The sequence below is a fragment of the Mustela putorius genome, unplaced genomic scaffold (assembly GCF_011764305.1).
Source record: "Mustela putorius furo isolate JIRA1106 unplaced genomic scaffold, ASM1176430v1.1 tig00000788_pilon_pilon_pilon, whole genome shotgun sequence".
Taxonomy (NCBI): domain Eukaryota; kingdom Metazoa; phylum Chordata; class Mammalia; order Carnivora; family Mustelidae; genus Mustela; species Mustela putorius.
The window spans coordinates 6,052,378-6,065,778 of record NW_025421481.1 but is presented as its reverse complement, the minus strand read 5'-3'; the positions used below and the strand labels follow the sequence as shown (position 1 = coordinate 6,065,778).

Below are 13,401 nucleotides of genomic sequence, written 5' to 3'. Positions count from 1 at the left end.
TTGTGGTCCAAAATACACGATGGTAATTTGAAGGTAATGCAATAGAATAAAACTGACTTAACAAATAGTGAGATGGTTTCAAAATTATAGTCAATATTTTAGAGTTTTGGTCTCAATTTTGGATTGTCCTACATAATTTCAATGGTGAACATTATTCTACAATGTTTCATTGTGCTAAAAAATTAAAAGACTCAGTGACAATGCTTATAAAGAGCCCTTCCATGTTTCCTTGAAAATCATTTTCTATTATTTTAATATAAATTATAATTGAAAAAGCATTCTTTAAATGAACCATTTCTGGATCATAAACATTAAAAATCTCAAAAACAACTCAATTTTTCGGGAACTAGCATCATGATCAAAATAAAACAACCACATAAAATGATGTAAAGTATGTGTTTGAGTATGCACACATGTACAGCAAGTTAGATAAACTGACCTTTAACTGAAGAAAAATTACAAAATGTGTACGATATTTATTAGATTTCCAGGAAGAGAGAAAAAAAGATTTCCTTAAAAACATGGGCAAGTATTTTTATGTTTTACTACATCTTGAGAAAAGTAAACCATTACCTGTGCAAGAATGGGGAAGCCAAGGTTCCTACATCCGTTACAAGGAGTTAATGCTTCCCAGAGTCCTGAGGGCCCACAAGTGTTTTCGTCATCATCATCTTCCACTTCTCCTGGTGACAAATTTATTGTAGATGAAGTTCTCTGAAATTAAATTTATATTATACCAATATATTATCTGAATGTTATTTAGATATCTTAACATCAATTAAATTACATTATTTTCTGATAGTGTATGTTAGCAAGCAAAATCAGCTTAATATTCACCATGGTTATGTGGCTATGCCATAGGACTAAGACAAAAACTTGGATAACTCAATTTAAGTTGAATGTTTAAATAAATTTGAACGTGAAAAAACTGGGTGAGAAAGATTCAAAGTTCATAATGAAAAATAGACATGAAAATGACCCAAGAAAATACCTCAGCAGCAACAAACTAGAGAAATCTTATCATTTCTAAATGCAATCAGAGGAATAGCAGGAAAATACTTTATTGAAATAAGAATTGCTAAAAGCACATTTTTTCCACAATTTTTCCCACACATTTTTTCATTTTTTTCAAAAAATGAACTTCATAAAATTTTATATTATATGTGTGACAAGAGTAATACTATAAAATTAACAATAGGACTTCAGTGTTGAACCGTTTGTAAAAATGGTCTAACATGCATAAGGACAAGGACAACAGGAGAGAGATTAGCAGAGGAGTAATAACAAAACTTTAAGATAATGATAAACAAATGGATAAACAGATTAGCAGATGAGTAATAACAAGAAAACTTTAAGATAATGATAAACAAACGTATGAATTACCTGATCTAGCAAACTTGAGAAAACTGAAAACAAAATGTCTACAAGAGGGAAAAAAAGCAGCATGTTTATTCATGACTCAGTACCACCAAAGGGGCTTAAGAATCAAGAGACTGACTTTCCATTAAGATGTATGTGCAGGTGAGCTGCAACAGGATAGACTCAGACCCATGTTCTCAACTGGCCAAGGAACTAAACCTTCACCACTGACAAAAAAAATTGGAGGTTTATTTTTTGGTGGCATTGAAACAAAGAGATTAGGAATTCTAACACTCCATGCACAGTTAACAGAGGGGTGTCTCTGAAAAAACAAATAATTGAATATCTAGTAGTTGTAGCTTCCCAACCCATTCCAGTGCCTGCCCACATTTGCCCTAGATAATATGGCAGCTAGGTTTATATCCCTCAGGCGGGAGATGACAATATAGTCCCCTCTGCAGAAATTGACCTCCCAAGAAAAAAAGATCTATAAGTCCCTAGTAAAATGATGGGAGACTATGCCTTAACTCTTACTGTGAAGCCCATCTCTCAAAAAATCTCTACCCAGATAAACAGTTTTAGGTAAATATGAATGAGAATCCAAGCCATCATCACACATCTGAAGAAAGCCTTTAACAGAGATAAAATTAATATACAGAAAAAAGTTATAAATAGTATCCACAAATAGAAGATACTTGCATCCATGAAACGAGAACAGAATACTATTAAACAAATACCTAAAACCCAATAGAAGGTGAAAAATAAGTCTGAGGAAATCTCCCAGAAGATAGAACTAAAGATGAGGAAAAATTTAAAGTTAACAAATCAGGGATCAAATTAAGAGCTCCATGTAGAGGTAGAAGGAAATCATTAAAGTAACAGTGCAAGGAATTTTGCCAAAACTGATGAAAATTCCATATTCAAAGAACCTTATGCATGTTCAGCAAACTGATTCTTTTGTTTTAAAAAAAGGTAAAAGTCTTCAGAAGGTAGTGTTGGACACATACCTACATATTATGACTATTGAAGTTAGTAAAAATACTCCATATATTAAATTGTAAATGGTACCCCCTTGACTGCCCCAGAAGTTGTGACTTTAAAATATAAGACTTTAGGGTGCCTGGATGGCTCAGTCGGTTAAGCATTCATCTCTCAATTTCAGCTCAGATCATGATCTCAGGCCCACGCATGGCTCCTTGCTAAAGACTCTCTCTCTCTCTCCTTCTGCTCCTCCCCCATCCCTGTGCTTGTGCTCTCTCACACTCTAAAATAAAGAAATCCTTAAAAAAACAAAAGACTGTATTTTTCTTTTTTTTTTAAAGGTTTTATTTATTTATTTGACAGAGAGACATCACAAGTAGGCAGAGAGGCAGGCAGAGAGAGAGAGAGGAGGAAGCAGGCTCCCTGCTGAGCAGAGAGCCCGATGCGGGACTCGATCCCAGGACCCTGAGATCATGACCTGAGCCGAAGGCAGTGGCTTAACCCACTGAGCCACCCAGGCGCCCAAGACTGTATTTTTCTACATTCACATCTTAAATTTCCCTTGATCAATTTTCAATAACTGAAAAATCATAAACTTAAAAAGCCCCATAAGCAGTTACAGCCTGTAAGATACAACAATAATAATAGCTCTATTTGATTGAGCATTTACTATGTGACACTTTTTATTTTAATTCACACAAACTATGGCACAGGGAGGTCAAGTAAAACTAAGATCAGAGAACTGGTAAGTGGCAGAAAAAGGATTCCAATCCAGACTGCCTTACTCCAGAGCTGACCCCCTTGACCACTATGTTACATTGCTTCTCATTCAACGCAATATCCTGTAAAAAGGAGGGCATGTATTGCATGGAGCACTGAGTGTGGTGCATAAACAATGAACATTGGAACACTGAAAAAATAAAATTAAATTTAAAAAAATAAAAAATAAAAAAAAGATTAACCAAGCTGATGTAATTGCAGTTCAATTTTTTTTTTTTTTTTTTTTTTTTTTTACAGGCAGAGATCACAAGTGGACAGAGAGGCAGGCAAAGAGAGAGAGAGAGGGAAGCAGGCTCCCTGCTGAGCAGAGATCCCGGTGCGGGACTCGATCCCAGGACCCTGAGATCATGACCTGAGCTGAAGGCAGCAGCTTAACCCACTGAGCCACCCAGGCACCCTGCAGTTCAAATTTTTAAAAAGTGTATTTGTTAATATATTTATGCTATATTATGACACTCCTGAAAACAATTTGCTCTCTGTGATGACTAAAATTTCTATGCTTTTGTACATAGTCACCTATCCTTTCATGAAAACACATTTCTGAAATCAGTAACAAAAGGTGAAAATCACAGGGATTTTTCATCCTACAGACATCCTGGTGAGAAAATCTTGGGGCATCTAAAACTTTAATCTAGCAAGAGCATCTGTGTGTATGGTCAATGCTGTCTACAAAATAGAATGAAATAACCAAATAGGCCTCTCCTTCACCACTCATGATCAGTTGTTTGTTTGATCGTCAATGTTGACATGGCATAGCACCATAAATCAATACATTCATGGTAAGAATTATCAACATTTCACAAATTAATAGGTTCTTTTGTATTTATGTTAATGGTACTATAATTATTTGATCCAGTTTTACAGGGAATTTCCTCTACTCTCCAGAGAAACACCCTGTTTATGTGTCTTCTTTGCTCATAAATTACTTCACATTGTACAGTAAATAATACCCAAATTCCTCAAGGTTCTATGGTCAAACTATTTTTCAAAACTTTTACTTCCTCTACTATACACTAATCATGTTCAATGCATTTATTCATGCCTTCCATCTTACTTCTCCATGCAGCATTGTACTGGTAAAAAGGTTAGGCTCTAAAATTCGTTCTGAATTTTCAGCTTGCCAACTTATTAGCCTACTTATTAGCGTGATTTTTGTCAAATATGACCATTGTCAGCCTCTCTTGCCTTATCTACTCAATGGAAATAATATAAAAGAATCTCCCTCAGAATTCTTTTGATAATTATATAAGGTAATGAATATAAAGTGCCTGGCACATGATAAGGTTTCAATACATATTAACTACCATTTTAGCTATTATTATCTTATAAGCCCACTGATTCCTCAAAATACAGCTCAGATTCCACTTTTTAGATTTCCCACAAAGAGAAATGATATGGCTCTCTTCTAAATGTCTGTAGCTCTTTGAGTGAGTTTGTGTATTATAATATTTCACATAGACCTTGAGATGATGGATGGCATAGTGACAAAGAGAAGTAGATGTGACGTCAAATAGATATATATATTTAAAACACATCTTTGCTGTTTTCAACTGTGCTACTTAGAGAAAATCACATAATCTTATTATTCCTAGCTTCTTTATTTGAAAAGTAGGTAAAATAATAATTCCTACTTGATAGGGTTGTACAAGGATAAAATTAATTGCATGATAGTGACTGTGTCACGTGAAAAATAATACATAGTTATTTTTATTATTTTTATCCTGAAAGAGTTGTATATACACACACACACTCACACACAACTTATTTATCCTAGTTAACTGTAAGTTATTTGAAAGCAAATGTTGTCTTATTCACATTTGTATCTCTTATAATGTGTATGCATTATAGAATATAACAATTATTTATTGAATGAATTATCAATGAATTTCAAACTATTATTTTCACTTAACTACCTAAAAAATTTTACTAATATTAAGGGGTACATATAATTGCATTGTAAATCTCACTATAGTTACTTTAGTTTTATTTTATATTAACCATTACCAGCAGCATTAGCAGAAATAACAAAATTTATCAGTGGTCTAGTACTGCCCCCTAAAGACAGTATATAAATTAGCGGTGTAAAACAATTTCCACGTGCTGCTTTACAATTAAAAAATGCCTGGGAAAGGTTTTTATCAAACTAAATATAATCTTCAATTACTTATGAAAAGAAAGCCACATGAACACACTTAAACTTGGGAGTTTCCTTTTTTCCAAATGCCTTTGAAACTTTTTATTAGAGACCCAACTGTGTTCCTAAAGTTCCAGGAATTCTTCCATAGAATATAGACCTAAATTGTCATGATTTATGCCTATTAACCTTCTTGGTTAATACATAGTAATTATGTGGATGAAAGATTGGACAAGTTCTACATTGTCACAAAGGACTAAATTCATAATACATAAATATCATGGGGAGACAAATTTGAGCTTAAATAAAAATACTTCTAAAATAATTACATCAGTCTAACATTAAAAAAGCAAAAAAAAAAAAAAAGAGCATTCTGCTGTCTTCATTTTTAGAATTACAGGGTGGATGTGTGTGCCCAGTTTTTAAAGCAGTTTAGATTATGTTTTCCAGGGAAGGTCAAGTCTGCGAATTTATGAATAGACTCTTGAAAGGATTATAGTTTCACTATTTCAGTTCTAAATCATATTTTTGATATGCCGCATGCCAGAAAGAATCTACCTGTTCTGGGGGAAAGGAAAAAAAATCCTATTCTACTATCTGAAGAGAACTTTCAGAACAAGTTATCACTGAGAAAGCCTTTTTGGTTTCATTTTGAAGTTAAACAGATGCTTTTGAACATCTGCCTGTTCTTTGATTTCTGAAGTAAGAATGCAAGCATGGTGCATTTTGAAGGCTTTGCAAACCCACTAGCTCACTCCCAAACTTGAGACACCTGGGTGGCTGTGGCTGTCTTCGGCTCAGGTCATGATCCCAGGACCTTAGGATCAAGTCTGCCATTGGGCTCCCTGCTCAGCGTGGAGTCTGCTTATCCCTCTGCCTGCTGTTCCCCCTGCTTGTGCTCTCTCTCTCTGAGAAATAAATAAATAAAATCTTTGAAAAATTTTTAAAATAAAATACTTGAATTGTGAGAAAATGTGACCTCGGTTTGTATTAATCAGTTTTTAAGGAAGTGTAATAATCCATGAAATGTGAAAAATGGAAAGTAAACAACAACAAAAAAATGGTTTCAGATATTAAATAGCCCAATAAAGCAGCACTGGGATTTCCCCTGCTTGACAAGTGAAGAAGCTGATATTCTTACAATGTTATTTAATTTGCAAGATCATCCTACAAATGAGACTAAATTATGATCCAAGTCTTCTGACTCTAGGCACTGTAAACTTTCTTCTACCATGGAACCAAACTCCTGACAACAGATATTCAAGATGTTCAAAATATCCAAAAAGAACATTTTTTCTTTCATAGTTTATAAATGAAGGCCTTTACTTTTTAACTCTAAAATTCTAAAGTCCATGCAGTTGAAATGAAGGATTAAGGACCTGTTATGATGCCACAGAGCCCCTTCACCAGTCATTTCTCTAATGCATATTTTATAAACATGGCAGTGGTGGGGCAAAGACGGAGGATATCTCTGTCCTGTCTAAATGTCACTGGAGGAAACCTGGGTTGCTCAACTTAGCCAGAATATAAGAGAACAATGTATGGGTGGGGAAATGGGATGATGGAATAGACAAGACTGTTGCTCTTCCTACCAGAAGTACAAAAACCAAAATGAAAAGTAGGACAAACATCTAATGGAACTGTCAATGCAAAGGGACCAGACAGAAAGACAGACTCCAGGAGGCAGGCAACCATCAGAAATGGAGGTCCATACAAAGGAAGACCATTTGGAATAGGAGTCATCAATCTGGACAACTATGCAGCTAAGCCCCAAGTGTTTTTGTCTTTGTTTTTCAAAAGATGAAGTTGATTTATTGATTTTTAATGAAACTCTAAGTAATACATGCATATTGCAAAACAAGTTATTCAAAATTAAAAGTTGTTAAAGGAGAAAGTGAAGTTTTCCTAACCTCATTCTCACTGTAAGCACTCAGTGCCTGTCTTTCCAGATTTTGAACTTGTCTGATGATTTTGTTAGGATAAATTCATAAATATGTAATTGTATTTCAAAAAGCATGGCTCAGTGGATTAAGCTGCTGCCTCTGGGATCGAGTCCCACATCGTGCTCTCTGCTCAGCAGGGGGCCTGCTTCCCTTCCTCTCTGTCTGCCTGCCTCTGTCTACTTTTCTCTGTCTGTCAAATAAATAAATAAAATCTTAAAGAAAAAAAAAAGCACAACTATTTTAAACTTTGTATATACTGCCAATGTTGTCTCTAACTTACTCTCCACACAGTGTGCAGAGAAGTTTTTTTTATATGAAAATATGAACATGTTACCCTCATCCTTAAGAGCATTCAAGTTTCATCATTCTTTAAGTAAAATGCAAAATTCTTTATCATCCAAAAGACTGGATATGACTTGCCCTCACCTGCCTCTCTAGTTTTGTCTCCCCATCATCCTTCTTCTTCCCCTTTGCTCATAACATTTAAACACACTACACTGTCTCTTTCCTGGAATATATCAAGCTTCCTCCTACCTAGAACTTCACTTATGAACTTCACAACTAACGGTCTCCCAGGATACATTCTCTCTTCTTCCATTTGTCTTTAGAAACAGAACACCTAGCCCTCTTTTTCTATAGTTATAATAACAAACTCTTTTAGTCAGACATATGCCTACCTTGAATAAAGACATTTCCCAAGCTCCATTACAGGTAGGTGTGAGCATGTGATTAACTTAATCCCTTTGGGTAAAAGAAATGTTCTTAAAGTGATGAAACGTGTCCTTCTTCCCCCCGGCTTTCTTTTTCTATTGATGGGGATGCTAATGAAATGGCTGGAGCTGAAACTGTCATGTTGAACCATGAGGTTTCCTCGAAACTAGAGAACATTCACAGTGGAACAATAAAATAGAATAATCCTGGATTCCTCTTGCTGATGAGTACTACCAGCCTTAGACTGCCTAGTCTAAGCTTTTCATGTAGAAGAGGGAAAAAACCCTTTTAAAGATATTTTAGATTTCCTGTTCCTTGCTATTGTACCAAATCCTAAAAAAATAAATTGTGGGAACATTCTCTTATCTTCATCAGGATTAATCTTACTTGTGCTTTAGGTGTGAACTTAACTCCCTTCCTTTGGTAGCCTTTCTTGATCCCACAGCCAAAATTAGTTTCCTTTCTTACGTGATTTCATAGCATCTTACTTTTTTTTTAATAGCAATTATCAAAATATAAGTTTACAGTTACTTGTATGATTTTGGTTCAATATCTCCTATTCCTACTCAGTTACAAGCTACCTGATTGCTGAGATGTCTTTTGGGTTAGCTACCACAAGCACTGTACTTAGCACAGTGTCTGAAACATTAAAGACCTTTCCATTCCATATGTGTTTGATGAAGAAATGAGTTAATGAATAAATGCCAGCTTGCCTTCAAAATTAACATGGGCATTCATACCAATTTAACTATAACCCAGATCTGAGTGTACTTTATCTTCTGACTCTACTAAATTCTCTTGCTTTCATTGTGTTTGTCCTATATTCAAGCCAATGTAGAGCTCAGCATCTATTGATTTCATTAAAGAACACATTCACACATTTCCCCTTCCACTGAGAAGTGCCTAGCTTCTTTGATGTCTATTTCCTCCCATAGGTTTATTCCATTAGCTCTTTGAATTCCTTTCTTTCATTATGCAGAACGATTTAACTCTAGCATACATTTCATCTCCAAATGTGCATAGCCAATCTCATTACACAGGTGACTTTACACAGGATTATTTTTTTGTCAACTTGGAAGACAATAGAAAAAGACAGATCGATAATATTTTATTTTTTATATTATTTTTTGAATTGGGGAACTAAGGGATATGGTGAGAGAAAGAAAATTGTAAGACATTAAGCTGGCTTATTTATAAACCAAAACTATGACAGGGCCAATGATCAAACAAATACAGGTCAGTAATCATATTACTCAAAAAGAAGCAGACTCTTAAATTCAGTCCTGAAAAAGAGATCACATGCCACAATTTAATAATAGCAATGCTTGGAAAACTTAGTGTCAAAAATAATACCTTCATCAGTTTATTAACACTAAACATCTGTTTAGTTTTCTGAAAATAATTTCAATGTTTCCCTAGACTAGCTTTGCACTTCAACCATTCCAGGTTAGTGAAATTCACCAAAGCTGCAACATTTAAGTTCCCTGAAAAACAAAATTTCTCTCAGATTTATTTGAAGTTACCTGGGAATGCTAAATAGCTTTTATATCTGCAAGGAAAAGAAAGGAAGAAGAAAAACAAGTCTTTATGCCACTGAACACACTGAGTCCACCTCTTACAATCCACAACACCAAAATGATGTTACTCTGTACAGTGGTATTTGGAACTAGGAGATTTGCAAGTATCAGAGGTATTTCACACTTTCTGAAGGATGGACTTGCTAGTAAAGCAATTATTTTTAGTTGTAAGAAATATTGAAGAACTGGGGCGCCTGGGTGGCTCAGTGGGTTAAAGCCTCTACCTTCGGCTCAGGTCATGATCCCAGGGTCCTGGGATCAAGCCCCGCATCGGGCTCTCTGCTCAGTGGGGAGTCTGCTTCTTCCTCTCTCTCTCTCCCTCTGCCTGCCTCTCTGCCTACTTGTGATCTGTCAAATAAATAAATAAAATCTTTAAAAAAAAAAAAGAAATATTGAAGAAGAGAATAAGGAGAGCCAGAAAGCCTCTGGCTAGGTGCAAAGGTTTCAGAGACTAAAATCTAAATTCTCTAAATCCCACAGTACAGATGGTGCTGACAACTCAGTCTACTGTTTTGAACTATCTGTTAGATGTTACATAAAGTATATCTTATGTTTATGATTAGGGGACCAAAATTTTCTATTATTTGTGTAACCTGAAAAATGACTAGCACAATTCTGGACACCTGAAATGCATGTAGTTGTGACTTGACAACTCTGGTCCTTTCTCATTTTTTATGTCTTCTTTAAACAACTGTAAATAGAAATGCCCTTTAAACAAATGTAATATAAAAATGCTAATGTGCTAGTTCCATACATACATAATGTATGGAAATACGTATATGTTCATGTGTATGTGTGTGTGCGTGTATGTATTGGACTAAAAAACAGAAAATAAAAAGTATGTTTGACCAGGAAAACAGGCCCAAAAAGACTTTTAATAATCTCATAATCAAAAGATAAAAATTGTCCACTCTTAAATCGCAATATTTTACCATGTTCAATATGTAATTACATATTATTTGCCATTCTTCACATTTATATTTCATCCATTTTATGGGGAAGCAGTTGCTCGGTTATATGAAAATAAAATTTTTGAAAAGCAAAGAATGTGCTTGAAAATATATTAATTAAGCCGACATAAAGTAACAAAACTTACAACTGAAGCATTTTACACTGAAAAGTAAATGAATACAAATTAGATATTAAGTTTGTCAGATGAGTAGAAAACTGATTAACTCTAGGTCATAATGACACTAAATCAAAATAGGATAAATAAAATAGGATAGAAATTGGGGATTTTTCACAGCCTGTTAATGTTATATCACCAAGGGTAGGTTAAGGACACATCACTGCTAAGAGATGTGGAACAGATGGTTTCGACTAATGATTTGATACTACTGGATAACTTCCATGATTCACATAATTGGTTGGAGGAAATTACACAATAAGCAGTGGTCCTCATTTTATTTTTAATATAATATTTCTCATATTACAAGAGAAAATAATTTCTTAACTTTATCATCTCACAGGAGAATGGAAATAAAAGACTAAGATCATTAGTTCGGGCCCATGAAAAGCTTAAAGCCACAGAAAGCAAGACTAAAATACTAAATAATGTTTTAAAAATATAAAAGATTTTAGATATGTTAGTGTTTGTAAATTCAACTGCAGGATCAAAACATTCTTTTAACAGCACTAGACAAAACCCTGGGGAGAAAAGAAAAAAAACTTAGGAAGTTAAAAAATGCATGGAGAACATAACAAAGGAAAACTATAAGTGGTCAAAAGAACAGCGGATACAGAATCTTTTAAATGCACCCAATTAGGATGTCTTGAGATGCTTATTTGCAAGTGCTTTCATTAATAATTACTAAATATTTATTAACATAATGAAATAAAATCATAACACCTCTATGTGATGCATGTATTACTAACTGCTATGAATTGATATTACTATTGTATGGTATTTGGGGTTCTAATAATAAAACACCTTCACTTACAATGCTTTTACTTACACAGCTTTAGACCTAATGTGTCAGCTTACATAAAGAGCTATGAAAATTGAAATTCAAATAATTACAAATGAACAAGTCGAGTTTTCTTTATAAATAATAGTGTTACAACAATTATATATGTCTAAATAATCCTTTGCCAATCAGATCACACAATCGACAAAATCTTCATAGGTTTTGCAAACATTAGAAAAATAAACCTCAAAACATCTTCCAGGATAGATATGATTTCCTTTTTTTCCAGTTTATACACAAAGATCATGCTAATCCATAGGGTGAAGTACGTATGTAAAGGTGAAAGATGTATAAAAACTGAAATCTAGATCACAGTTTGGTCACATCGTTACTGATTACATAGCAATTAGCAGCAAAAATATATATTTAAAGGTGTTTTAAATATTTAAAAATTCTCTGATTCATTAAAAAAGGATTTGAGGGGTGCCTGGGTGGCTCAGTGGATTAAAGCCTCTGCCTTTGCCTCAAGTCATGATCCCAGGGTCCTGAGATCAAGCCCCACATCAGGCTCCCTCCTCAGCAGGGAGCCCCCTTCCTCCTGTCTCTCTGCCTGACTCTCTGTTTACTTGTGATCTCTGTCTGTCAAATAAATAAATATAATCTTTAAAAAAAAGAATACTTGTTTAAAAATAAAATAAAAAAGGATTTGATAGAATACATACAACAATGTAATATAAGAAATTACATCCCCACAGAAGGTATTTTTGTTGTAAGATGTGTGTGTGTGTACATGTTAAATATACCTGGTGAGTCTGTTTTCCAGTGCAGAGAAGTTAAATTGTTTAATAGGGTTCTTTAAAGTCATGTGTCCTGATAGAAATCTTTTAGGTCTGTGTTCTTGGCTTATAATAAACTCATGCTCAAAATAACTTTAGATTTAGGTTATTTTCCAATCCTAAGAGCATTTTCCTCAATTTCACCAGCCACAGTGAACAGGATAGTGTGCATATGAGAGAAAGGAAAGGGTCTGAATGAAATCCTGAGAAGCAAACTCTTGAAGTTAATTTTTCATCTCAAGGCTCAACTTTGACCTGGTTGATTTAGTCATAAACATATTATCTAAAATAGAATCCTTTCCCAGGGGTAACAGAAAGAGGGAGGTCTATATCTTACTTATGTTTGTACTCTTAGTATCTAGAGTAGTATATGGCACAGAGTGGGTATTTGAATGCTGAATTTAATATGCTTCTTTTATATGCTCAACACACCCAATAAATTTTTTGATTGAAATATTTCACTAATTTACACTAGCAAAGAAACTAAAAACTAATGTTTTCTCCCTGATAAACTACCTTTAAGTAATAATCAGATTAGCTATACTTGAGTGTCTTAAAAAACCTCTTTCTTGAGATAATTTTTTAAGTAAAAAACTTTCCAGAGGCACCAGGACAAGCTAAACCTAGATGCAATATCCTTTAATCTGTGCAACATTCTTGCCATCTGCCAGCACTTAATGAAATTTCCCAGATCCAAGATCAAACACCTGAATTGAAATGCCAGGGCCACATTGTGTCTAGTCCTGGCACTAAACCTATGCTGGATAAGTCATTTTGTCTGAGATACTAAGTGGGATGTACCCATGACAATCAAAAACATCAGCAATTTCTGATTTACCAGATGTTACTGCGGAGTCATTCCCCAGTCTTCCACAATGATCACCGTAATTGAGAACTAATTTCATCTACAAGAAAAGAATTTTTCTGTTCCTCAACTATGGATTTCTATCATCTGAAAAACCCTTTCAAGGACACACAGCTCTGACCAAACATAACTGCTCCAAACAGATCTGACCCTATACCTAATTAAATCTGTCACTTACATCACAGACAGTGCCATGCTATCATTACCTAAAGTCAAAGTCTCTTCCTAGAGCAGCCTATATATAATAACTAGCCAAAGAAATCCAGTTATCTTTTCCCAACCTACGACAACTCTGAAGGGCCATCCAC

At 34.5% G+C, this 13,401-nt stretch overlaps 1 protein-coding gene across 1 annotated transcript in view; it reads right to left on the bottom strand.

Moving 5' to 3' along the window:
- Positions 1-13,401, bottom strand: part of ANKS1B (ankyrin repeat and sterile alpha motif domain containing 1B) — a 1,114,451-nt gene that overhangs the window by 829,414 nt on the left and 271,636 nt on the right. The window contains 1 exon segment of the mRNA XM_045084805.1: positions 574-714. Coding sequence (XP_044940740.1) covers positions 574-714 — 141 coding nt within the window.